Source organism: Catharus ustulatus, chromosome 3 (assembly GCF_009819885.2).
Source record: "Catharus ustulatus isolate bCatUst1 chromosome 3, bCatUst1.pri.v2, whole genome shotgun sequence".
Classification (NCBI taxonomy): Eukaryota; Metazoa; Chordata; class Aves; order Passeriformes; family Turdidae; genus Catharus; species Catharus ustulatus.
Genome location: NC_046223.1, coordinates 17,806,832 through 17,834,375, shown reverse-complemented (window position 1 = coordinate 17,834,375; position 27,544 = coordinate 17,806,832). Strand labels below are relative to the sequence as shown.

Below are 27,544 nucleotides of genomic sequence, written 5' to 3'. Positions count from 1 at the left end.
ACATATAACCAGGGCGAGTAAGGCAGCTTGATCTATTTTGGGGGACTGGCCTTGTAAATAAGATGTTAAACTGCTCCCGCTGGTCTGTGAGGTTCCACCTGTGCTGCTGCCCAGTAAGTTGTGGTTCTGGAGGGCCATCTGTGTGGCTTTCTTTGTCTGGATAGATTTGGTGTTGTGTATTTTCTGTCTATTCAGTCCTTCCAGTCTGCTCTTCAGTTGGTTCCTGATTGTTTAGACAGAGTGGTAGCCAACCTACAGAAAGAGCAAAACAGAAAGTATGCTTTAAAGGGAAAAGCAGTGAGGAAAAAAAGATAAACCCACACTTTTTCCTCCTTCCCTTCTCCCAGTCTCTTGGTCTTGTAGTAGGTATCTCTGATGTGTACTAGCATCTAGTTTGTAGGGTGCCTAAGAGGTATCAGGGCTTGGGAAACTGCAGTGGTGTTGAAGATACAGGTGGATTTGCAGTCCAGCTCTGGGCTGGAGCCATCCCTTCTCTTCCCTAAGCACAAGGCTGTCAGCTCCAGTTCTAACACTGAGTGTGTTTTGTGGGTCCTGCGTTGCTGTTTTCCCTCGGCACAAGTGTCAGGTTGGCTCAGGAACACTGGGAAGTTTCTCTAAACAGGAACAGATGGATTCCAAACAAGAGATGCCAACTCAGGTTGTCCATGAGACTACAGGGGGAAAAGACCAGCAGCCCAGGCCTGAGGCAGGCACTGGTTGTTCTGCAGGGAACAGGGTGACATTCACAACTGAGCTTGCTGCCTTTGATGGCAGAAAGCAAGTCTTCTGTGGTTTGGCTGCGTGTAGCTGTGAAATGAAAGGTGCCATGTTCATGTATCACAATAATTAATGGCAGTTGTCAAAATGTGCCTGAGAACACAAGCATCCAGAAGGGAAAGGAAAAATCTGTGGTGCCTCAACTGGATTTTGTAAGAAGTTACTGGACTGGGGAAAGAAACAGAACACGTTCTTTACCTGACTTCAACATTTTGTGGCAAATAATGATGGCAGCAGTCATGGGTGCAGATGTGTGCTCTCCAGTCTGATTGAAAAGGGTAGCCCTGGGCTGCCTTAATGTGAGGCAGTGGAGAGTGGAGAGCTCTGCTTGCTCTGTCAGGTGTCCTGCACGCTCAGGAGTGCAGGGCTGTGCTTGACCCCTGGGGAGCTGTGGAGGCTCCATCACTGCTGGCTGTGGGGGATCCATGGTGTGTGCTGTGCCCCCTGGTTGTGCTGTACCTTCTCTGCCTGGCATGACATTCCTGTGCCTGGAGCATCCTGCAGATGTTGGTGAATTATCAGCTAATTTAAAATTACTCACACAAACCCTTATCAGTGCACGAGACCAAAGGGTGTTAGTGGGCATAATGATGAGGAAGGTTTTATGAGCCACTTCATGAAGCCAAATCCTCAAGAGCTATTGAGGCTGTAATTAGATTTGAGGATAATAAGATTTTTTTTCTTTCTTCTTCTTTTTTATTTTTTTTCCTCTCTTTCTTTCTGGTAGCAAATCAAGGGAAAAATTGGAGCTCTCAGTTCATTCTTGTGTGTTCAGAGTGTGGCTGCAGGCTCTACTTGGTAACACAAAGGGATTACAACTTGATATCAAGTAGCCTGGGAGAAGTGTGAGCATGAAAGTACAGGGGTTGTGTTTTGCTGTAGACCTCGTGGATCCCTTATGGATGTGCCTGGAAGAGGCCTCCCAAACCTTAGGAGCGATTAATAATGGAATCAACTAATAACAAGATCTGCAATGTGAAGAGAAAACTAGCCAGCATTTTGTTATGGGGAGAAAATGAGCAAACCAGCAGGGGACATGCTGATCGTGTCTGATTCATGTCGTCTCTGTAATCTCAGCTAAAGTTTCAACAGCCCAGGAAGATGAATTACTCACTCTAACCAACACAGGGATCAGCATGGGGTTTATTAGAAGCAGGCTATCATTTAACAATGTCAGGAGTGTATTTATTATTAATAAGCAGTAGACTCCACGGTCTAAATGGAAAACCATCACTCCTCCTTAGACACCAACCAAGGTATGTTCATAAAGCCAAATGGCCAATACATTGTATTGCCTGAACACAAATACAGTCTGCTTTACTGGACCTCAGGGCTTCCTGTGTTTGGCTACAGGCTAATAAACCAAAGTGTTTGAAGTTACTGGAGGACAAAGCTGTACACCACATGCTAATTTTGACTCTCAAAACTCCCTGCTGACTTCACTCCCGTGAAGAAAGAAACCAGAGAAAGAATTCTTTCAGGGTTCAGGAGGATTGGTTAAAAGTGGATGCTTATGGGCCAGGATACAAAACCCTCTGAAAGCAACTCTGTTTTCTAATATGCACTGTGTACTTTCAGCTCAGAGATTGCTCAGTCCTTCCTGTTTCCTGAAGTCCAATGCCTTGTCCATGAGATCAATCAGTAAAATGTCTGGTAATACACATTTTGGTTTTATTTATTGCCACTTTAAGATACCCAGTATGGAAGCATAAATAATACAGTTCAAGTAAACTACCACTTAATGCAGTAATATTTCAAGCTGGATTTGTGGGAAAGGCTTGGGGCTGGCCATGTTTTCAGTCCAACTTTGCAAATCTGGAGTATTTCTGGGCCAACAAATGTACAATGCTCTAAACCTGTAGCGGGGCCAAGGAACTTTTACATTTTGCAGTTCTGCTCTTGCTGCATAGTCAAGCAACAATCGCAGCAACAATCTTCTGGTCTAAATGTGGGAAAGAGTTCCCGGCACAGCCCTCTGAGTGGTGAGACTGTGACTGCGGGCTGCCACTGTGGGCTTTGAACATCACCAAAAAAAAGAGAATCTTTTCTTTGTAATTTATGAGGCCTTATCAGCCATGTTTTTAACATGTCTTCTTAATGGCCCTGTTGGGAGATACCTTGAAATGGGACAAAGTGCATTTTCAAAATTCAGAAGCCAAACTGCAGAATAAACTGAGAGCTGAACTCCATCTGGGATGGAGCAAATACACTAGACGAATATTTTCACCTGTTTTCATCAGCTGTCTGTGAATAACTGATTTCTGAGATTTAAGCAATATTACAGAAATTATTTAACATTTCATATAATTTTAAATTGTTTTCTTTAATTTTTCAGATTAGGGATTTGTGAACATACTAGACTAGAAATGCAGAATGTAGATTTTGCAGAGTTAATGCTGATCTTTACACCTGCTCTGCATCAAAAGTTGCTTTGTAAAGAGAAATGAACCAGTTGACTTTTCTGTTCCTCATTGTCTTGCACCTGGAAAGGGAAATACCAAATGTCCATTGAATCTTACTTGCAACTGAAGCCCATCTTTGCATCTTGCTCTGTGAGATGTCTTGGTCTGGGGCATGGATCTGGAGGGTCTTGCTGTAACAAGAATTTTTCAGTTCTCTTCACCTTCAGTGTTCAATTTGTCCATTCAAATTTAAAGTCCTTTTGTGTTTCATTGCCATTCCCATCAGCTGCTTCTACTGCTGTCACTGTTCCCTGAATTTCCCATAGCCATTATCCCTGATCAAGTCATAAAAGCAGATATGATACCATCTCCACAGGAATGATTTTCATCTAGGTGTGATGAATACCTCTTACACTGCAATAGCTTGGATTCAAGCCATGCATAATTTTTGCATTAATTATGTCATTACTGTTTAATTGCTGCAATTAGCAGCATCACTTTCTCTGAGCCATCACTGTCATCCCATGGCCTCCACATCATAGCAGGATCCCACCTGTTGGGGCACCCTCTGCTGATGTATGGGGTGTCTATGTAAAATCAAGAAGCTGTGCTCACCTGACCACAGGAAAGGGAGTATCTGAGCTAATTCCTCTTCTTTGTGAAGGCACCTAAAACCCTGCAAGGTGACCTGCAAAATGGTGCCTCTCTGAAATGCTTCTTTTTTATGTCCTTTTTCTGTAGCTTCAGATGGCTACACAAAGTACAGGAAATACAGAATAAGGTCTCAACCTGAATTTTAAGGAGCTTCATAAACTCAATTTATATGCCATCATGACAATAAGCGCACCTGGAGGTGACAGGCAGGTTGCTTAGGAAGGGAAGACCGGGCTGGGGCTGTGTGTCAGCAGGCAGACTGGTGAGAGTGTGACTCCTGACAAGCACTGTAGCTGCTCACCTCATGCAGAAAGGGGTGCAGTTCAGAGCTGTTAGGGTGACGCTTCTGGAAGATGAGTGCTCCCTGCCGTATGGTGAAAATATTAAATAGTGAACTGATGAAAGGAGTGTCACCTGGGAGTGCTTTAGGAACCTGACCCCTGCTGCATGGGCAGTGGGGAGGGCTCTGTGCAGAGCCCCTTGTGGGTTTGGAAGATCTCAGGGAGCCTGTCAGGATAAACCAGATGGAAGCATCTTGCAGGCAGGTGTGAGACCCTGTGTGTTCATCTTACAGCAGGGCTGGCCACGGCACAAATGAGATGATGTCAGGAGGGGGCAGTGCAGCAGGGTATCTGTTAATCCTGCAGCTGTAACACCTGGAAAAAGCTGCCAAGACTGGGGTACCCCCATGGTATTCAGATAGTACCAAAGTCTGCATTTCCGTTCTGCAGACAGGGAAGGGCTTGTTTCCCAGAAGTAATCACTCTTCAGTAACCTGACCAACCCTCGAGAGATTACACAAATTAAAACTGCACTTTCTTATTCAGAAGCAAGATTAGCTCTTTAAGGAGAGTCATACTTAGTGGGGCTCGGGAGGCTCCTGACTGTGACTCTCAGGTCTCCCATTCAGTGTGAAGCTAACAGCACCATCAGCTGTCATTACTGCACAATATCCATCAAGAAACGAGCCCTGCTATCTATTTAGCAGCAGGAGGTTCTTATTCAGGAGAAGTGTTCTGCCTTAAGACATTCTGCCTTAAACAAGGGTCAGCCATCCTGCCAAATGCATAAAACTCATTTTACCTGAAGACATATTTTGAATAAAACAGAGAGAAAAATAGCTTCTTGAATTGCTTTTAATTCTTTGTTAAAAATAACTTCTTGAATTGCTTGAACTTAGTTAAAATTAATTTACCTTTGTATTTTTTTTTTCGTTTTTGTGCTGATGAGAAAGCTTTCTGTGTGTGCTTCTGGAGCTTTTTTTTTTTTTTTTTTTTTTTTTTTTTTTTTTTTGCAATGGCCCTGCTGGGAGTTCTTATGGTTGTTGCATTCATTTGAGCTTGCTTACACAGACAAAACTCACTCAAGCAAAATCACTGCTGATCACTCTGCAAGTGGGAATGATGATGAGGTGACAGTTATATGGGCTCAGTTTCATGGACATAAACCATCTTCATTGGCTGGAAAAGCTCAACCTTTTTGTGTTTGTTTCAAGCGCTTAGGAGGAAAGGCAGCAATTACAGAACGTGGCTTTAGGTCACTTTAAGTCACCCAGTGATGAACATTTATGCCACATATTACCAGCTTTATAAACTGCACTGTTCTGTGCCAGTGGTTACCCACTGTATAGGTAATTGTAAAACAAACTCCATATTCCAGTTGACACCCTTTCTAATTACATCTCACCTTCATTAGGCTATTAAAGTGATAAATGTTAGCAATTACATTGAACACCGGTGAAAACCCTCTGTCTTCGGTGTGCCCTGACTGTGGTGTGAGTGATTTGCCCTGGAGCCTCACAGAATCCTACCAGTGGAGAGGAGCTCTGAACAAAACAACCCCAAAAAAGGAAAAAAACCCGTATTTTTCCCTGAAAAACAGCTCAGCTGAGTAGAGAGTATCTGACACCAACATGGAAGAGCACGGCTGGCTGGGGCCGATGCGCCAGCCAGGAACAGCAGCTTCTTCTCAATTTAATTAGATCTCTGCAGGAGGGAGAGGAGTGAGCAGATCTGACATGTGCTTCAACATGGCATGAGGTGTTCTCATTCGGCACTGGTGCCTGTTCTGTGCCTGTCCTTTGCACGTTTTGGCTCTCCCGCGTTCTTGCACTGATCTCCCTGCCATGAAGGGACAAGATTCCTGGGACAGGTATGGAATGGATGGACATCTCTGTGTGTGTGTGTTGGATTTAATTGTGCATGGTGACCTGTGTTCTAGCTCAGGTGTGGTCCCTTCTGCGTGAGCCAGACATGGGTGGGAAGCTGCTTTGTGTCCCAAGAATGGGATGTGGGGCAGCCCTGGGTGCTGGGGGAAGCCATAAGGAGGATTCCCAGGTGTTGGGGTGCCTTGGCCTTCCTTCCTCCCTGGCAGCTCCTTCTAGAGAGCCAGAGAAAGGAGCTTGTGGTATTTGGGGTTTGGGTTTCTCCCTGATGAGTGATTGGGGGAGGAGAGGAGATGGCGAAGGGAAGGGGCTTTTTTTGCTCCAGTGCCTGCAGCACCTCCTCCCAGCCTGATGTAGGGAACACATGGGGGGACACCCAAACTGGAAGCCTCTCTGTGTGGTCAGGAAGTGGGACAGAGGGTTTAGAATCACCCTGCATGTCTGCCTGGTTTCCATCTCATAGCAAATTTAATTTTAAATCCTCACAATGCTTTGTTACAGCCACACATGCATTTCAGTGGAGACAGCAGCCAACCACTGCAGGAGCAGATGTTTCTTTTCCTGAAGGGAATGGACCACAGGGATAGAGTGACAGAGATTTGTATTTCTTTTTTAATAAATATGATAAGTTCTGCAGACTTCTTCCTGAAGGTTCCTGCAGGGCAGCTGCTATTATTGCCAAGAGCCTACTCTGAACTGGACACAATTCCTCAGGGATGGTTTCTTGGGGGCCAGACAACTGGGGCTTCCTATGCGTGACATATTTTCCAGAGAAGAACAAGCAAAGTCACCTCCTCTTATCATTTCTGATCTTCATATGGACAGATTGAGGGCTTCTCGAATGCAGTTGCTGTCTGAAATTATTTGCTGAATGTGGCCATTAGTCATTTCTGATTTATGAATTTTTCAGTCTGTGAGTACCTCAAAGTGAGGTATTTGAGATTCAAAATCCTGGCTGTGCTGATGTGTTGATTAGCTGGTCTGAATGCATTGAGGTCCTTGATGTGCTTCTATTTTGTGACTAAAATAAATGTGACCTTTAAATGTTTTGTACTACTAAAAATAATAAGCATTAAAATCCTTAGTAGTTGGCCTATGCCTTAAGAATATTATCCAGAGCTGGGAAGGAACAGCTGTTGGCTTCTTATTGACAGATGATATCAGTGAACTTTTCCCCAGCTTCTTCTGACAGGATTGCTTTTTGATCTGTACTGTTCCTTGCCATATCTGAGTGAGTATCTTGCAGAAAAACCCTGAGTAAAGCTATCAGCACCTGTTTTGTTGTTTCTCCCATTAAACCAGAAAAAGACACAGGTGAAAGGGGATGATTTATTTTGGTATGATTGCCTTCTCTAATAAGCACTGTTCTAGCAAAGCTTTCTGCATTTCATTAGCTACAGGCTGGACATTGCACTAGGCTGTTGATGTGAAAATTTTGTGAGTTTTCACCCAAATAATAGAAACTCCATCTATTTTTTAGTGAATTTTGTTACACAATATGAAGTCTGTTTTCTGTGACTATTTTTTGTGACTGAAATATTTTCTTAGAATACTACTTTTGAATATATTATTGCCAGGAAAATTATTTAGAGTGCGTTTGTAGAAAAGTAACATTAAGCTAACAGGAAGAAAAAAAAAAAAAAAACAAACAGAAGGAAACAAGCCTTTTAAAAAGAGGAAAGCTGCCCCCACCCAGGCACTTCCTGGGGATGAGTTCTCTGGCTCACTGGGGAAAAGAGAGAAAATTCAATGACAGATGCCTGGTTATGTGCAAGGGTGAAGTTCATACCTGGTGTAACTTTCTGTGGAACCAAAGGTGCTGGTGTGTGAGTCTGGGGCAGAATTGCCTGTGGCCCTGCCCTCCCTGCTGCCCAGGCCATGGGGGTGCTCGAAGGTGTTTGTGAGTGCTTTTCTCCATCAAGAATAAACAGATGCATGAGTCAAATCTCCAACGCCTACCTCAGACAATGACAGCAGCAGGAGTCAACAGATGGTGTTTTGGTGACACCCAGCTTGTTCCAGCAGGAACCCAACCCCAGGTAATGGTCAGCAGGTAGAGTCAGTGGACCTGGTCATTGCCAGTATTTACTTTTCAAGCACTTTTGACACAGATTTTAATACATGGCCTTGCACCAATGCAGGTGTGATGCAGCATCGTGTGTTAAAGCTGTCAGCATAGATGCAGATGAAAGGAAACCAGGAAATGTTCAGGGCTTTTCTTCAGTAAGTAAGCCCAAAAAGTTGCTTTTGCTGGCTAGCAAAGCAGCAATGTTATTTATTTATCAGATGGCAGTTTGCAGATGCCCACCCCTTCAGCCTGGATCAGATGCCTTCTTTAGGGCAGAAAATGAGTTTGTGGTATGGGCACAAGGCTCTTGGACTCAGGCCACTGACATCTCCTGTGGTATTTGGCAGTAGGGATGAAATCTTCATGTCTGTGGCTTGGTCCTGATGTGCCTGTTGACCCCAGGCAGGGCTAGGGTGCTGCTGCCTTGTCTCAGAAGACATGCTCCAGGCTACACTGAAGTTATTGGATTATTCTGTCAAAGACAGTGGCCTTTGGGTTAGATCCTGGAGCCAGCAGGCACTTGGGCGTGGTTTTAGTCAGAAATCCAGGCCTTGAGCTGGGTAGAGAAAAAAGATTTTTCAGGTGCATTTCTGAGATGGAATCTTGAATTATAAATAGGAATTAATTTTGCAACTAAATGGTTTTTGATTTTGCTTTAGATTGTCCCTCTGTGAATGTTTCACCAGTAAAATTTTCTTCCTGCTCCCTGTTGATTGAGATAAGAGGGTCTAAGCTGCCTCTAACCTGCCACCAGAAACCCTGCCTCTGAAGGTAAAAAAAGGTGAAAGTGTGTACTTAAAAGGAGGGGGAGTTTAAAAAAGTGACTGCATCTGTACTGGAGCTCTGTGGCCTATGTTGCTGACCAGGTAACACAAGTAGAACCAAGACATAGAAATCTTCATAACACGTAATTTTTATTACAATCAATTGGCTTTTCCACAGCTCATAATCATGCTCATTAACGAAATGCCCAGAGATTTATGAAGTCTGTTAAAATAAAAAAAAAATTAAAGATTAACTATTGTGAAACTTCCTTGTGTTTTTACATACCCAATAGTTAAAATACAGTAAAATGATTTTAATCATTCCTCATCCTGACACGGAATAATTGTTTGTTCTTACTGTTTGGATTACAGAGGTCTTTGAAGATCCAGTCAAAGGATCAAAGTCTTTCTGTGTGAGGCACTGTACACACATAATAAATCTGTGGCCCCAAAGAAGCTGCAGGATGGGCCATTTTTCAGTTTTTGCCTTCCAGCGATGCAGTGATGTCTTTTCCCTCTCTCTTTCTCTGACAGGCCAGTTATTTAGTGCAAAACCCAATTTTGTGATTTCCTCCAGAGATGCTGCAGTGCTCTGTGTTGCCCATAGTTAATAGGACCATCCCCAGTGCTTTGGCAGGAGGATATAAAGAGAGTGGAGAAGAGGGAGGTAATTCTTTGTTCTAGGATTCCGATCCATCACAGCCCGTGGTATTTCCTGCTCAATACCATTCTCTGTCACTCACTGGGGCATCTGTTGGGTCAAACACATTATAGTCAGCTAATGGCTACTGAGGCCTGGTCTCAGTACACTGCAACAAGCACAGTAATTGAAATTCAGACTGCAGGAGACAAAAGGCTTAGTCTTCATTTCAGCACATCACCCGCTTGCTTACACAGAGTTTTCTCCTGGATGCAGTAAACAAGGGGCTTGATTCAGTATTGCCCCAAAGTCTTATCCCATATTAGTAAAAAAAATATGACAGGACATAGAGATCCCAGCAGTGATTGTTTTTAGGTTCAAAGTGTCTCATCTTTTTGCTCTGGAGGACAAACTTTTGATGGTTCACTGTGGCAGAGTCAAGGTCCCTGATTAGTTCCTGGGAGCCGCTAGGTTCGTGTTGCCTTTTCCATTAGTGAGTCAGGAGAGCTCTACTCTCACTCCCTTTCTGCATCTCCCAGTGGCTCACCAGCATCAGATGTCTGGAGGAAATCAGATGTCTGGAACAAGACCTTTCTCACCAGGAGGGCTGAGGGGGAGATGTGACTGCTGCTCATTCAGCTCTTGCTCTTAAACCCTCTCTTATATTAGTGTTGATATAATGAGATTAGTGATTTAGTCTGGGATTTTCTAATAAACTCACCAAATTTAAAATTAACATGTTCTGTTTCAGAAAAAGTTAAAAATGCACCAGGAATTGAGGTACTATCATGTTGTTTTCCAATTTATCTTCACTCTCCTGGGTGCTTCCCAGCATGGTATTGTGCCAGTTCTTCTCACCTCGATGGGAAGCAATCACTTCCAAGTCTGTCTCACCTTAGGGCTGGTCTTGCTGAGCCTTGGCCTCTCCTACTGTTCCTCTTCCCTTTTAGGCATTACTTTGCATTTTACACCTCTTTTATTGGCTGGAATAAGTTTCACAGAAGTCATCCTCTGTACATGACCTGAGACTCTGCCCTTCTTTTTACAGTCTTGTATATTTTGGCCCTGTTTCTACCCTGTGAGTGTTACCCATAACCTCCTGTGTTTGACCATCGAATTAGACAGTTTAGTTCTTCTCTTCCTCCTCCCCCAAGAAGAAGGAAGCATTTAGGAATGTAGTGCAGTTTGGCTGGGCAAGTTAAAGGCAGTGGCTGATGTGCTTCCTTAATACAATGTAGAATATAGATAATCAGTGAAGAACCATTCTCTAGGGACCATATGCTGTTCTCTGCACTGGCATCTCACTCTCCATGCACGGCTCTGAGCCCTAGCTGAGTGCCTTATCTAGCTATTTAAGGTATTTAATTAATACCTCAGGTCGAGTACCAATCCTCATTTTTCCATGTACTGATAGAGCAGAGCAAAGAGAGCAACCCTGTTATCAAAGCACGCCGTGCAGCTCTGAGAGGAGCCTTTCATCCTGACAAAAGAGCTCGGGGCTGGAGCTGCTCGGAGGCAGGAAAGGGGAGCTGGCTGCCAGCACAGTGTGGGGACAGACAGAGGTCACAGTGCACTGGGAAAAGTTGTGGCAGCTGGAGGAAAAGGAGAGCAGAACACACAAACCCTCTCCTTTCAAGGGAGCTGCAGTGATGTGCTGGTCTGTCAGTCCATGCAGGTCACAGCTGGCCCCCCACAGCTCTTGGGAAGCAGAATTTGGGGAGAGCAGCTTTCTCCATCAGGGATTTGTATGTTTGAACCCAAGCTGAGTCCTGATGCTGTGATGCTCAGGATGACTGCCACTTGGCTCTGTGCCTCAGATTTTCCACCTCTGCTCTACAGCTTCACCCCTTGATCTTTGCTTTTACTTTTCTTTCAGCTCAGATGGGATTCACTCTTTCACGTGTCCTAGAACACCCACCAGAGCCATACTGCAAAGGAACAAATACTCTCTCGTTCCAAGTCTGTACCCTTATTAAAAGTTCATCCTAGTAAACCCCTAAACTCTTTCTATACAAGATCTTCTTACTGGTTTTTTTTTTATACCCTTCCTCTCTTGACAGCAGGCCTCAGCAGCAAAACTGTCTCAATTACTGGAGGAGGCCACTTCTGTCTAGAGCTTTTCTCCACGGATTTGTCGCCCTTCCTATGCCTTTCAAACCTGAGGTCATATTCTCCTTTGGTTTTGGGATGAATAAATAGTCTCCAGACTAAGCTGAACTGCCTTCTTTATGGGCAGTGCTTTGCTTTTGACTTGTGTCAGTCAGATGGGCAAGCTCAGATGCATCTGGCTATAAAGTTATCAGGATGAGAAAACTCAGGCAGGTGATGTTTTAGGGTCTTTGAGGTTTTTTACTCTCCAGCCCTGTGATGTTGGTTACAAAAACTGTGATATGACTCTTCTCTTGGCCAAAATAATTCTTAGAGGTAGATCAAATGGGTTTGGTTCCACTCTGGGACTCTTGGTTTGTACCTACTCTGATGAGTGGGTACAAAGTGTGGACTGCTTTTTTCAGAGGAAAAGCACCTGGTGCAGGTACCCTGTGTATTCCAGGGAAATGCAGCATGATCCTGGGAGCCTTGCACCATGCTCCCTGGGGCTGCAAGGAGAGCTGCCTGCTGTCCTGAAACATCTGTACCACTCTGACCTAACATGGTAACTGAGGTGAGCACAATTTTTTTCTGACATTGCCATCAGGTCTGTAGGTATCTCACCAGCCTCTTTCAAGCCAGCTTTTCTTTTTAAACTGCCTAGCTACCTTGCAGGTGTGCATGCTTGGGTGCTACAGCTTTAGGAGAGGTCACATCTGTTGGATCAAGGGAAGATGAAGCTGGAAGTCATCAAAAACGTGTGATTTCTGATTTTTCTAATATTTTAAACTTGCAGGAATTTGGTGATGGAGTTGTTAGTCTGAGAGATTGATTCAATTCCTCCTCCTGTGCCATTATTTGTGTTTTGTGGAACCAGTATGTTCAAACAGTGTCCAGCACTGTCAGCACAGTTACTGTGGCGGGGGAGCTCCACCAGCTCTTCTTAGAGGACAAGGCCAGGGTGTCATGTCTGTGACTTCCAGCCAACTCATGGCCTTAATTCCCCTGTGACAGTATCAGGGTTTGCCACAATTTAGCTTCAGATCCCTCTGCTCTGATTCGGATGTTAACCCCGTTTTCGGGTTTTGCGTATGTGCTGAAGGACATGGAATCCCAGAGGAGCTGGGATCAAGTTGCAGCCCTTAGTTCCTCCAGGTGTTGGATGTCTTGTGGGGGCAAGGAGGAGAGGTGGAATGCCAGCAGTGCACCCTTGTTGGCAGCTTACAAATGGCAAAACGTCAAGGAAGAGGAAGCTGTGCTGCACAATGCGTGTCAGCAGTCAGCAGACACCGAGGCGAGGGCTGGGAAACTCAAATGTTTTTAGTAAGCTGTCAGAACGAGCTGCAGGCCAAGGATTCTCCTTTAGAGGATGATGGGAATGTTTCTGGAAAACAAACAAATGTGAGACTGCCGCAATCTGTTCGCACCAAGACAAAAACAAAACAAAAAAGCGTGAAATAAATTTTCTCGTAGCCACAGGGCTTGAACGAGGCTGGAGGCAGAAATGCCAAATAAGGGCTAATATGCTGATGAAAACAAGAGCTTCATTTTGATGGACCTTCCACCAAGAGCTGTCTCTGGGACCCAAAAGCTGCTTATGAGGAGGAAATGAGGGCCACCAAGGAGAGAGGAATAACGGTGCTCCTTCCCTTACCTTTCCAAAGAGCTGCTAGCAAGGTTTGGTAAAGCAAAGCAGCAGTGCTATCATCAGATGGGAGTCCCTGTCACTTGCAAAGACAATGTCATGATGGCTCTGCTTAAAAAATGTCTTTATGTTACTCCTGGTGACAGGATGGGCTTGTTCTCAAGGAGAGAGTTTCACTGCTGGCTACCGAGGGGCCAAACTTTTATAGAGGTTTCGTAGAGATTCAGTATTCAAAGTGCTATCCTATTCTGTTCCTCACTCAAATGAAAAACAAAGTCCAAAATTTCTTGGGATATCATGTTCTTAAAAATAATGTCAGACCAAATGGAGAGAGTTATTGCAATAACATTTGAAATCTTTTTTACATTGCAATGTTAAGCCTTCTGGACAATGCAGAGATGAGCCTGAAGTGATGGGGTTTTCATAAGCAAAAGTTGCAACTATTGCAAAATCAGAATGGAGCCCAATGGCATTATTGAAATGTTTGTGTCTTTCTCATGGTGAAAATTCATTGTTAGTGTCTTTCATGTTTGACAGAATTGCATTTTTCTGAAGGAAAAATATTCCACTGGGAAACTGTAGTGCTAATATGGGTGTCAGTAGCAGGCTGCCTATTTTTTTTATTTTTATTTTTATTCTCAAAGAATTCCCACTGTGGTTCTGAAGTCAGTGGCTATTTCTTCTAAAAATAGGGCTCTGGAGAGAGATAATTTTCAAACCAAATCCCCCCTCCCCCAAGTGGCAGTAGTATCTAGCTCTGTGGATTCATTATGTACTGTTAAGCAGCTGCCACATTTCACTCCGGCAACACTTGTACTTCATTTATGAGCAAAATGATGCATATGTGAATATGGCAAAAGCGCTGCAGCTCGTGGTGAATTTGCACTGAGGAGCAGCTCGTGGGTGAGGATTGGGTAAAAACAGATGCTGAAGTAGGACTTTGTTACTTGCCTGATAGTTTTTACAGTCATAAAAGTTTATGTTTTAGAAGGGCAGGTCCTGCCAGAAATAGAAGTACATAAACACAGAGCAAAGGAGCTTGTTTATGACTAATATTAATCATAGCTTCCTTGCATTTTGTGTAAGAGAAGCAAATAAATGGTAGCACTTGACCCATATACAAAATTATGAATGAGGAAATTAAATGGATTGATAGTATTCTTACATTAGTCCCATAATGCAGAAACAGTGGGATGCCCAATCACTACAGCAAATGTGACAATGATTGAAGGATGATTCCTCTTTTACACAAAACCTATTTGTGTTCACTACCCTGGAAAATTTCCTAGCTTGTTTCTTTTATTTACCATGGTGTAAATTGGGAGTCTTTGTGCTAAAAAGAGTGTGATCTTCACAGGGGTAAGAGCAGCAGAAGAAAGAAATTAAGGCATATGTCTGAAATGTTGCAAAAAATAAGTCTTAATACTTCAGTGCAGAAGCTCTGTGGGTGGAGTGAGGAGAGTTCCCTTTCTTAAGGCCAAGGCTTCCACTAGTGCTTGGGCAAAGTGATGCAGCTCCTCCCCAGACAGCCTTGGAAGATGATGCAAAACTGTCTGCTTCAGACATGCTGCTGGCACTGTGCTGGTTTTAACTGGCCTAGAGTTCATTTCCTTTGCAGTGGCTGGTATGGGGCTGTAGTTTGGATTTGTGCTGAAGCCAGTGCTGATAACAGAGATGTTTTTGTTATTGTTCAGCGGGGCTTGCACACAGCCAAGGCCTTTTCTGCTCCTCACCCCACCCAGCAGTGAGGGGCTGGGGGAGCACAAGGAGCTGGGAGGGACAGAGCCAGGACAGCTGAGCCCCACTGACCAAAGGGACACCTCACAAGGGACAGAGCCAGGACAGCTGAGCCCCACTGACCAAAGGGACATCTCCCAAGGGACAGAGCCAGGACAGCTGAGCCCCACTGACCAAAGGGACATCTCCCAAGGGACAGAGCCAGGAGAGCTGAGCCCCACTGACCAAAGGGACATGTCCCAAGGGACAGAGCCAGGACAGCTGAGCCCCACTGACCAAAGGGACATCTCCCAAGGGACAGAGCCAGGACAGCTGAGCCCCACTGACCAAAGGGACATCTCCCAAGGGACAGAGCCAGGACAGCTGAGCCCCACTGACCAAAGGGACATCTCCCAAGGGACAGAGCCAGGACAGCTGAGCCCCACTGACCAAAGGGACATCTCCCAAGGGACAGAGCCAGGACAGCTGAGCCCCACTGACCAAAGGGACATCTCCCAAGGGACAGAGCCAGGACAGCTGAGCCCCACTGACCAAAGGGACATCTCCCAAGGGACAGAGCCAGGACAGCTGAGCCCCACTGACCAAAGGGACATCTCCCAAGGGACAGAGCCAGGACAGCTGAGCCCCACTGACCAAAGGGACATCTCCCAAGGGACAGAGCCAGGACAGCTGAGCCCCACTGACCAAAGGGACACTGCACACCACAGGGCACCATGTTCAGCATATAAAGCTGGGGAAGAAGGAGGAAGGGGGGGATGTTTGGAGTTACTGATTTCCCAGTAGCTGCTGTGTGTGATGGAGCCTCTCTTTCCAGGGGATGGCTGAACACCTGCCTGCCCCTGGGAAGCAGGGAACTAATTCCTTGTTTCGCTTTTCTTGTGCACACAGCTTTTGCTCTGCCTTTTGGGCTGTCTTTTCCTCAACCCATGAGTTTTTTCTTTTACTTTTCCCGTTCTCTTCCTGATCTGGGGGAGGGGGAGTGAGTGAGCTAACAACTGCAGTTAGACCATGACATCCATCCAGAACAACAGCCTACCCTCAGGAAAGCCAGGCAAAGAGGAGATATATGTAAGTTAAAATCTATTTTAAAAGAGCCCCTGTGTTGAGCAAATTTTTTGGTGTATTTTTATCCCAGGGTAGAGAGGAATAAAGATTCACTAAATTCTAGGAATCTGTGATGCCAAAAATCTGTGGTGCCAGCTGACACCTCACAAGTCATGTTGGCTTCACAGAAAACCTGGATTCAATAGCACTTGTTGGGATTTGTCCTCTGGTGCCAGTACCCAGTGAAAGAGAAAGCTGTCAGTCCTAAATTAAGGGGCCCTCCTTTATTTGGGCTTTACCAGCCCTGAGGTGGTGACTTAAAGCACAGTTTTGATATTTCAGTGATCCTTCAGCATCTTTTGTTCATTAGTAGATTAAACTGCACATCTACCCTTAGATGGATTCACATCCCTGCTCTGCAAAAGCAAACCTTAAGTCAGGGGAATTGTTGGCATTTGCCACAATCTCACAGGTTACCACTGGAAGAAAACACCCCTGCTCTCCCAGTGCACACTCTGTGCTTTTTACTCAAATGCTTCTGGGTTTTTTGTTTTGTTTTGTTTTTTGTTGGTTTTGTTTTGTTTTCTTGCAGGTTTCCACAGACACTTAGGATAGCAAATAATCCCAAGGCTCATTACTGCACATAAATCCCTCAGCCTTCTGGGTTTCCTTCTCTGGAGCCACTGTGAAAATGGACACATCAATACAGCCTTCTGCAGAAAAGCTGACAATCTCAAAATGGGCTCATGCTGCAATAACCGAAATCTCCTGCCGGGTTGGTGATGGGGATTTCTAATCAACTTTGCAATGAATATTTCTTAAATCATGTTAATCCACCATTTAGGCAGAGATATCAGTTCCAGACAATGAATCACCATACCTGGAGGGGGATATACCTGCCGTTTCCCCAGAGAGGAGGCGATTAACAGCACGCGTGCTGTCAGAGGAGCCAGCAGCTATGGCATTTATCACCTCACAGCTCCTTTGCTGCAATGAAGGAGATCTTTGCTCCCTGCTTCTGGTGCAATCAGCTTTTATTTATGTAGTGGTTATGGAAAACAGCTCTTAAAGGAAAACTGCACCTGGTTTGCCCTCTGAGGCAGACTTTGCTCTAATTTACATGGATGCATTTCCTATTAGAGTTTGCTAAATGCTGGGATCTCATGAGGAAATGAAAGCCCTTGAACACGAGCAGGCAGAGCGCAGTACCCAGCTTTCAGACCCACAGAACTATAGTAAACACTACATGATGAAGAAGATGAACTGTCTTTTTCATGAGCACTTTTATGTTCTCATCTCCCATAGCTCCTAGGAACCAGCTGCTATGTGAACTCTTAACACCCAGCTCAAAGAGACTGCAGACCAAACAGAAAGTCTTGTTCTGGGAAAATTCCTGAGCCCAGGTGGTTGTAGGATTACTTTGGATAAGTAAAGAACTGTAGATTGATAAGTCTTTCTGTTAATCCCCAAGGTAAACTTCGTGAACATTCACTGCAGGGTAACTTTTCTTTCCATGGACAAGCTGTGGTAACTTGAAAATGAGAGGGAAATTTCTTGGGTCTTTGAGTCCCACTCCAGCTCAAAGCAGGCTGACTTCTGAGTTAGGTGGTGCTGCTTATGTCCTTGTCCACCTTGTCAAGGGTGGAGATGCTCCAGGCTCTCTGGTCACCTGTGTCTGGCCTGAGCCACTCTGAAGATCTATTTGGTCTCCAGCCACCCGTAATTTTCCTCGTTTCTCCTTGTGCCTGTTGCCTCTTCCCATCTGCTGTGCACCTTCAAGGGCAGCCTGTCTCCACCTGCTCTGGAACTTTTTGGATAGAGGAAGAAGGCAATTAGGTGTCCCTCCTGTCTGAGCAGACAAACTCTCTTTCTCTCTTCTCTCACATCGTGTGCTCCAGCCCCCTGACCATCCTGGTGGGTTTCTGCTGAGCCTGCTGCGCTTCCAGTGCCCCAACTACACTGGGCAGCCCCAGACTGGGTATAGCACTGCAGATATCATCTCAAAAGTACTGTGCAAAGGGGAAGGGTCCCCTGCATTGACCAACTGTGCTGCAACTCGTACAGCCCAGCGTGCTGTTGGCTTGCTTTATGCAAGGTTGCATCATTGTCTCTTGTTTAGGTGGTTGTACATCAGGACTTTTACTCAAACATGTTTGCAGCTGTAGGAATACATTTAGGACTGCTGCCAGGGAATGTGTCCCTGAGAATGTGCTGCCCACATTCCCTTGAATTTTGGGCCTCTTTAGGCTATCTCAGCTTGGTTTTCCAAAACTAAACGTTTCCATATTTTTGCTAGATACTCTTTAATTATTTGTCTTTGTGCCTTAAGATAATGGAGGCCAGTCCCCTCCTAAATAAAGGAATACTTCCTCAGGCAGTCCTGGAGGAAATGAGCTGCCCAAGTGAAGTGATGTGGAATTTTATTAAGAGCCCAGCATAAATGCTAACAGGCATTGGCCTAAAAATATCTGCTGCTTTTACTGCTGCAGAAAGAATGACACACACTCTGATAACTTGTCTTGTGGTGAGTCCTGCCAGGCTGTGCCTGGATCCAGAATGATTACTGCATTTCCTGGTGCGTTGAGGAGGAGGAAAACAGATGAGAGGTGAAAATAAACCTGTTCTCCTTTAAGAATAACTGCAACTGAAGCTGTGGTTGGCCACTGGATGCTGTCCACAAATGTAGGTCGATAGATAATTCATTGTGCATGGCTAATAGAAGAGTGTGTGTGTGCATATCTCTATCTATATTATGTGTGTGTCTTCATGGTGTGATATCTGGATGAAACTATTACACCCAAGCCAGATTGGTTGTTGAGCTTCAACTTGGTTACGTTTGCTCAAGGCGTGGCCAAAGCTTCCCTATATAGCAGAGCAGGGGCAGTGCCAGCCCACGTGTCTCTGTTGGGGTTGGCTGGAGTTACGCCAGAGGCACTGCAGGTAAAATACATCCCTTTGCTGTTTTATTTAGCACGAGATGAAGCAGGTGAAATGCGAGTAATAGGGCTGGAAAAGCACCACAGACACAGAGGGATTTGCCTGGGAGGGACAGAATAAATTAGAGTGCCTCTCCTTAATGTTACCTGGAGGGAAAGAATAGGAGAATTTGCCATCCTAGAAAGAGCCTCCTTTGTGAAACGGTAAGTTGTCAGAAGTAATTGGATCAAGTGGGAGTAGAGGTTCTAAGATGAGGAGGATGCTATAGTTACTGTAGGCTGCTGTTAAATGAGGTAGAAAAAAGGTATCTGGAACTGTCCTATGCTGTGTATGCAAAACAAGAAGAAAATTGGCTTAATAAATAGCCAGAAGGGAGTACTTCACAAGCTGTTTGGAGCAGAAGGTCGTGCAAGATGCCACTGGGAAAGTAATCTCCTGGAAGGTTGCCAGAGTGCCTGGCTTTGGCTGTGATTTTCTGTGGTACTCAAGGCTTTTGCACATGGTGTGTCCAAGGAGCTGCTGTCCATCTGGGGTTCGGGACGCCCACGTTCTGGTCCCTGCACTGCCTCCTCAGCTTGCTGTCTCTGCAGGAGGCTGCTGACTCTCTCGTTTGTTTTTTCCTCTGAATGCTACGAAGGACAATAAACTCACACTTTCCTCCATTATAAGATAATTCTGGAACTGGGCCCCTGAAGTTTTTACAATGCTTCAAGTATGTGAATGACAGGATCTTATAGGAAAGAGTGCTGGCATTACTGTAGCATATATTGAGTATTATGGGGAGATGAAATGTAGCTTGATAGTTTGAAGTGTTTGAGAGGAAACATGGGAAGAAGGATTGCTGGTTTTTTGGCTCTTCTGGTATTCTTTATTGTGTTTGAGATAATTAGTTGCTCCTTCTAAAGTACAGAAACTCAACTAAGCCAACATATAATGGAAATGTTTTGAGAAAATCAGTGAAGAGGAGAAGGTTCCACTGTGAAACACATGGTTTCCAATTGCCTATTTCTACTTTCTCCTCTGTGAAAAATACCAAAGCCGTTGGAGGAAATGGTGTCTGTACTGTGACATAAATCTTTATGTGAAGTGTAATTAGCTGTCAGTAGCATTTTCTACCATTGAGTACCTGATTATAGTCATGGCTCGAAGTCTTTCCTGCAAGAGAGCTGGAGGGAGACAGGACACACCTTCACTCCTGCTTTTAAAGCTATTCAGTGCAGAGAATGGTGGCTGTTGGGGGTCCCCTGGCTTTCAAAGTCATTGACAGTGAGAAGTTCCCCAACCAAGCAGGCAATATTCAGATTGAACAACTTTTGTGATATTTGCTGTTGCTGATGGACCCACAAGAGCCACGTGGGAGAGCTGTGGCCAGGATTCAGGATGCTGCTCCAAAAGAAGTGGCCATCAGAGCATGCTGGAGCAGCCAGGACGCTGCTAGCCAGGTTCTGACACCATGGACTGCCTGCAGAGGAGCATTGGTGGTTGTAGAACTCATGTGTTTGTAGTGATGAAGATATTCCTGCAAGGGAATTGTAGTTGAGTGTGTTATTTTCCTCAGTCTGGTTGCTAATTTAATCCTGATATGTTAAACAACGTAATTAAACACACACACACATGCGCTAAAAACTCTTGTTCTCTGTCAGAAGAGAGGGAACGTGTGTCAGACCCAGCCTTCAAGCTCTGTTAATTTTAATTTGAGTTTTGGAATTAGTAATCAGTTTTGCTGGAACACTGTTTCAAGAAATAGATCTTAGCATGCACGGAGTCTGGGCACAGTTTCAAATGAGTATTTGTTAAGAAGCCATTCCCTTGTCATGTTATGGTACATTACATGAGATTTATTTCCATTGTATTAAAAAATGCAAACCCAAGGGGAATGCTCTCTCTTCTTGTTGGCCAAGGGTGGTTTTGGATTTTTTTTTGTGGGGCTTTTAATTACAACAATGAGATGCAAACCCACTTATTTGTTTAGACTGTTGTTAGCATGCCAGGAGGCTAAGTGACTTGAAGCACCAAGAAAGGTGATGAGACTAAATGAAAAGGGAGTAGGGAGGGGGGTGGGGGGCTCTGCACACCTTCATTGTGGCTGAGCTGTGTTTTTGACATGTGGGAAGAATTCATAATACAAACCTGAAGCTCTGCTCTCACTGGAGCCATTTTCTCTATTTATGCAGCACCTGGGTCATCTCGGATCTACAGAGAAGTTTGTTTGGTAGAAAAGAGCCCTTTAATAAAAAATTTAAAAAAAACCCCCACAAATAAATCAAACAAGCTAACAAAACCAACCAAAAGAGCTATGACATCCAGTTGCTGGAAAGTGAAACTGGGTGACTTCAGGCTAGAAATTAGCACAGCAAAGATAATTAACTGTAGGTGAGGCTTGCCCAAGGCACGTGGCGGATTTTCCAGTGCTAATTTAGGAAAAGGTACATCTTAAGTGGAAGTCAGGAGCTGGGAGCAGGAATCCCTGAATCAGGTTTATGGCACCCATAAAGCAAGATGCCAGAGGAGGATCACAGTGATTCTGCCTTTAAAAATCTGCTGATAAGGGGCTTCTCTTTTCATAAGGAAACAGGCAAAAGGGGAAATATGGCTCAGGATAGTTAATATTTTGGTTTTGTCAGGGCAAATGGGAATGAAGGTGAAAACTGGTGTGGACCCTGAGTCATGTTTTTATGCAACAACGTGTAATTTTTTGTAACAATAGGAGCTGAAGGAACCAAGAGGCAAGGCAAGCTGCACAACCTTCCTGCTACTTCTCTGAACCCTGAAACCACAACAGCACCTTGCAGCTGAAGGGAGATCCCCAGGAGGTGGTGTCCAGGTGTGTCTCTCTGTACATCCGTGTGGCTCTGGGGAGAACACCTCAAAACTTGTGCTCTGGTTGGACAGAACAAATTGCTTTCTTTAAGCTTCAGTGCCCCTTGCCCCTCCAAATATGGTGGTTTGTCCTCTTTCTTGTGCCCTTCTCCCACTCCAGTCCTAAAAGCCCATCCCACAATCCAGTGTCTCCATGGAAGATGAACTATCTCTCCTTGGAATAAAAGTAGATCTTTGATGGCAGGAATCCTGCTGTGCTTTTTGATGCTTGTAGAGGGACAAAGCCCTCAAAGGGAGATTTTGGCTCCTGCATCTGTCCCTAGCTGTGCCAGCAGGTGTATTAGCAGGTCTGTTCAGTTGAGCCCTGCTTCAGACTGGAATACCTTAGATGCCATGCAATGACTGCCCAGTTTAAACAGCAGCTTGAAATCCTGCGCCCTGGGCAGAGCTGTGATGCCTGACGAGAGGAGTCCTGGGTACCTGTGGGCATCGTCCCTGCTCACATTCACACTTCCCTGTGTCTGCAGCTCCCGTTCCATCCCCTGTGCTCACCCCTATTGCAGCTGGACCTCAGTGCTCACACAGCAGCTCACTAACAGCTTTGCTCTCTGTCCTCAGGGAAGACTCCAAATTGAATTTGTAGCTCTGACAGCACCGGTTTAAGATAAACCAGTTGGGATTTGACGACTGCTCTTTCCCCATGCATTTCCAGCTAATAAGGATTTTGTCACTGTGGCTGCCCTCAGTTTTGCAAGCTGCTGCTCCACAGTCCTGGTGGGAGGGGGAGGTGTTATCCCACACACTCCTGATGCACTCCTGATGCATTCCCCTCACAGGAAAGGGGAATGATGCTTGCCCCCAGCTCCGCTCCGATGCCAGAGCAGGGCTGGCAAACCACAGGAGCGATGGGAAGCCTCCAGAGCCTGAAGAAATTTCACAGCCAGGATTTCAAGGACCTGCGAGCCTTGTGCCTGAGCCAAGGGCTGCTCTTTGAGGATCCCACCTTCCCTGCTCACACCAGCTCCATCGGTCCCAGCCTGCTCCCAGAGGAGACGCTCCAGCAAATACAATGGAAGAGGCCAACGGTGAGTTCCTCCAGGAGGGTGCTGCACTGATGGCCACTGGCTAAAAGCCTGCACTCTGGGCTGGGAGGTCTGTGCAAAAAGGAGACCTCAAGGGGAACACTGGAAGCACACTTGCAAGGAGGGATCCTTGCTGTGGGATGTGTGGAGGGATGATAACCTCTGCAACATTAATGATTTCGTTAGGTACATTTTTGTAGGAAGTTTGCTTCCATCTGTGAACCCTACTGTTCCCTCTTTGATCTGCTTCTAGAGGACTTGGTGCAAACCTGAAAAGTCGTTAAATTCTGTTGAAGATCTCAGATTTCCGTAATCCAAGCGACTGACTCAGCAATACCTATTTTAAAGTAATTGGGGCAAGGCAGGAGATGAAGTACGTTTGTGTGCTGATTCCCAGTTGCAATTTAATAGGCAGTTATCGTCTGGCATATGGAAGTTTAGAATGGGAGGTGGAATCACATGCTCAGCTCTTTTATCCTAGGACCTAATTTAGGAAATCTTCCCGTGGTCCAACTGCTCTGTAAAGCACTGCTGTGTGCCATTTGCTGCTGGTGCAGCTCCTGGATGAGCCACGTGCTGCCCTTTTTCTGGGTTTTGCTGAGCACACTGCTACTGCCTGGGGCTTTTGGCTTCCCTGTGCTGGGACAAACCAGCTCATCTCCCTGGAGGCAATGCCTCAGGGTGTAGAGACAGTGACTCTGAGACTGTAAAGAGACGGCACAAAACAACAGGAAAGGATTTATTTGGATGGCAGATGCACTAGGGCAGTGAGGGTGTGCTGCAGCGTGGTGGCCTTGGCACAGCAGCAGCAGAGGATGCAGCCAGCATGGATGTTGAAATTCATGGATCCCAGAAGGGAAGCAGAGTAGCTAGGACACCCTGCAGAGCTGCTAAATGTGGATGCCCACGTGGATTGGTAGGTGTGGAACTGCTAGGTGCACATATCTGGATGTCCTCTGTGGAGGTGCCATGAAGAGATCATTCTCTTCTGCAGAACCTGCTCCTACCACAGGCTGAATGTCTGGGCTTCTCCTCAAGCAGTTTTCCTTCAAAGTCTGTGTCAGGTGAGACTGCAGCTGGTGCTGTGTTTTTTACACCAGCACTCTGCTTATGGGTTCACAGCAGGTGGGAATAATCTCTCTTGAATGTTGGTTGTATTTGGAAAGTAACTAAAAATGCAAAGGAGAAGAGTTAGTTGCCTCTGTTTCCAGTCTGAGAGAGAAAAAATAGGATAACTAAGCATTAGATTCACAAAAGACAAACACAGATATTAGAAAAGACTCTCCAGGGGCATTTTAAAGATGAATAAACTGGAATAAAATGTTATGATACAATTCTTTTAAGTACTAACACCCCGATGCTTTTGCAGCAGAGAAGTGTAGGACTTCAAAAGCATACAAAGTGACTTAGAAACCCAAATACCACTGATTTTGAGGCACTGCACTGTGGGATGAACATCTATCCTACTCTAATATCCTGAGAGTTATTTCATGTGCAAAGGGACTGATGTATCTTGCCAAAAGCAGAATCTGCTGCTGCTTGTGCTTGAAGCTTGTCAGGTGAGGAAGGTATTGGAGAATTCCCTTCTATTTTGCTGAATCCATGAATATTAAGGTTGTGCATAAAAGTTTTTGTGCAATTGGTTTAAAAAATTTGCATATGTCCTCTCCATCCCAGAACTTCCCTTCTGAAGAATTTTTTTACCGCAGCCAACAATTTTCCAGAGTGTTTTTTCAGGAAGGAACGGGATCAAAATCCTTGGCTTTGCCCGAGCTCTCCTTCAAAAAATTAAACCATATGCTCATGACCCAGGGTTCATGACATGAATGTAGAAAAGCCTTTTGTTCTTTTATAGAGATTAAAGCAGCATCACCAGCTGCTCTCCTATGACTGCCAACTCAACGGGGTTGTCTGGAACAGAAACTCAGGATTCCAGTGCTGAAGAAAGCCCCATTTTTTCCCCCCCCTCAGTTTGGCCAAAATTTTCACCTGTAGATGTTTCCCAACCATGCAGGGTTCACTTTGTCAGACAAGATGCAGCATAAAGGGCAGTGGCATCAGCTGTCTGAGGACACCAACCAGAAATTCCCAGACATCACCACAACATCCATACTGTGTTGTGGTGACATCGAAATGTGACCTCACTTCCCTGGCAGAATGAAGCAGGGGTAGAAGAAGTTGCTGAATTGCTGTGTTTTATTTTTGTTTATAGAGCTGCAGATGTTTTGAGTGAAGGGTCAGGAAGCAAATAAAACCATGTTTGCATTTCATAAATCCTGAAAAACCAGTGTTGTGCCCAGTTGCCTCTGTGAGTTGGACCCCAGGAGGAAGAGGGAGGTGTCAGGAGCAGTGGTGCCCCAAACCTGAAGTTTTTCAGTTGGGCACCTTTCACACCTTTCACCCATGCAGAAATGTTTGTACAATCTTTCTTTGTAGGGCCATTGCAGTGCTAACTCTGAGGAGATGTGATCCCAGGTGTTTAAGCTACTTAAACAAGTCAGCCAAGAGATACCTATAATTTCCCCAAGAGAGACTGTTGCCTACCTGAATACATCTCCCAGAGACGCAGTGCAGTTGTATCCTGCTGACAAATCATGGCCAATTTAACCTATATCTGTATTTTTCTCAGCCTCCACCATTAGCTCCCTCTGACATTCAAATAAATTTGTCTGGAATTGTACCTGTGACTGGCACCTTGGTCCTAATCAGCTCTTAGCCTCCATTTACTGTCACACAGTATCTGGTTATTTTAGTGGTAGATAGCAATTATAACTGCTGTCTTTGTTGCAGATCCAACTGAGCAGTTGAGCAACATGCTGCTTCTATTTTACTGTGTACATTGTCAAGAGAATTGCCAATTATGCTCAGAGTTTGGAGTCTTCATATCTGGGAGTAATGTATAAAGTAGAGAGAAAACAGCTTGATTTTGGACAGCAACAGGCAGCAGTGACAGTCAGAAACAACTTTTTGACTTGTAAACTGATCTTGTTTAATAGGCACGTGCCTGAAAAGGGAAGGGAGGTGGCTCAGGAGCACCAAGACAACATTTGAAATGTTACTTTTCCCAACTCTGTAGCAGTTATATTTTCCCATCACATGGGACTGCTTCAGGCTGTGTTTGCATCCCCAGGCCCTCAATCTATGCCCATTGAAATGTGCAATCTGTAATAGAGATTTTGCCTGTGGTACTCCAAGCATTACTAGAGGTCAGGCTGAAGGTACCAAATACAGCAGGACCTCGCAATTAACTGTTCCTTTGGTTCACCAGCAATTTTGAGAAATGGAAAAGAAGTTCTATTTTAGACTGAATAAAGTATTTTCTGTAGCTAGACCTTCCTTCAGATCAATCAAAGGCAAATTCTCCATGCAGAATTATGTCAGATTTTTAAAACTGAGATGATCCTTTTAAAATGTTCAGAACAATTCTTTTTCATTGTTTTCTGCTTTTCCTTCACACAAACTATTGATTGGAACTGAGGAAGCCGTGAAATGAGTAGCTGTTGCAGAATATGCACTTTTATTCAATTAATGTTCAGGCCTAAAGCTTTCTCTGTGTTCTGATAGTAGTGCATATTACTGTGCAGATGCAAAATAAATTGAAGGAGGATGGTCCAGACAATGTGAATTGTGGTGATGCTAAATGTGGAACGCTTTATGTCTGCTAACATTGGTTATATTTTCAGATATAATATGTGTGAGGGGAGAGAGATTGCCACCTGTGCCGCAGTGCCTTGGCCCTGCACAGGGTAGCACTGTGCTCAGTATGGTGCCCATTGTCAATGTGAAAGTTAGTCCATGATCTTCAGTGCTGATGCTTTAAAAGCAGGCTAAAATGGGCACAGGGTGAAGTTGCTGAAGGCTTTTCTGAAGGCTCTTCAAGGTTGCAGACTACTGCTCCTGCCCTGCTCTCCCTTGGTCTCTTGGACCCTGCAGCTCCCTTATGGAATGAGGGATGCTGAGAAGGAGCTGCCATAAGAAGATCTGTCCTCTGGTTAGCATAGACAGTTGTGTGGGGGCAGCTGGAAGAAAGGGGCAAGGTGGCCAGTGGCATTTTGAGGATCAGCACGGGAGGAATCCCAGGGTGCCTCTGATGTGACTTGTGGAGAGGTGGTGGTGGGAAGAACTGCCTGGAAGAGCTGACATGGCCTTTGTCTGCACCATCAGTCTGTTCAGAGCATCAGGGCACGGACTCCATGGGTGTTGTCTCGGGTGTCTGGGGTCAGGTGATGGGAAAGGTAGGTTCCAAAAGAATTCTTTGGATGGAAGGTGCAGAAAGAGGCAGTGTGAACTCAGGCAAGGGATACACCTTGTTCTCATAGCAGAGCCCTGTGCTACTGCACTCAGCACCCAAAAAACTTCGGGGAAAATTATACTCATTGAGCCAATGCTTGTTAGCTTGGAAAGTGATCCATCACTTGAATCACTCACTTTGTAAAAGGGTTTGCTCATGTTTTTAATTCCCTTCCTCTGTCTCTTCCCAAAGAAAACATGACCCCCTTTTCAGGAAGCAGAGTATCTACTGTTACCCTGTATAGCTTTTTGTGATTATTTGTGCCTTGGCCTGTTATTTATTTCCCAGAAATTCCCAAGAATTAGCATCAACATTAAGGAATTTTGAATCCTGCAACTGACTTTAAAAATAGACTCCTTAAAAAAATAATTTTGAAGTTAGCATCTTTCTAGACTGATAAGCTGAGCTGGGTTTCCTACTGCATCAGACTT

General features: G+C 44.9%; 1 protein-coding gene across 1 annotated transcript in view; it reads left to right on the top strand.

Moving 5' to 3' along the window:
* Positions 1-18,903: 18,903 nt before the first annotated feature.
* CAPN13 (calpain 13) overlaps positions 18,904-27,544 on the top strand; it is a 48,424-nt gene continuing 39,783 nt past the window's right edge. Inside the window, exons 1-3 of the mRNA XM_033053734.1 lie at positions 18,904-19,123; positions 21,628-21,744; positions 22,577-22,825. Of these exons, the coding sequence (XP_032909625.1) occupies positions 22,586-22,825 (240 nt within the window). The 5' untranslated portion in view covers positions 18,904-19,123; positions 21,628-21,744; positions 22,577-22,585. The remainder of the gene's footprint in view (positions 19,124-21,627; positions 21,745-22,576; positions 22,826-27,544) is intronic.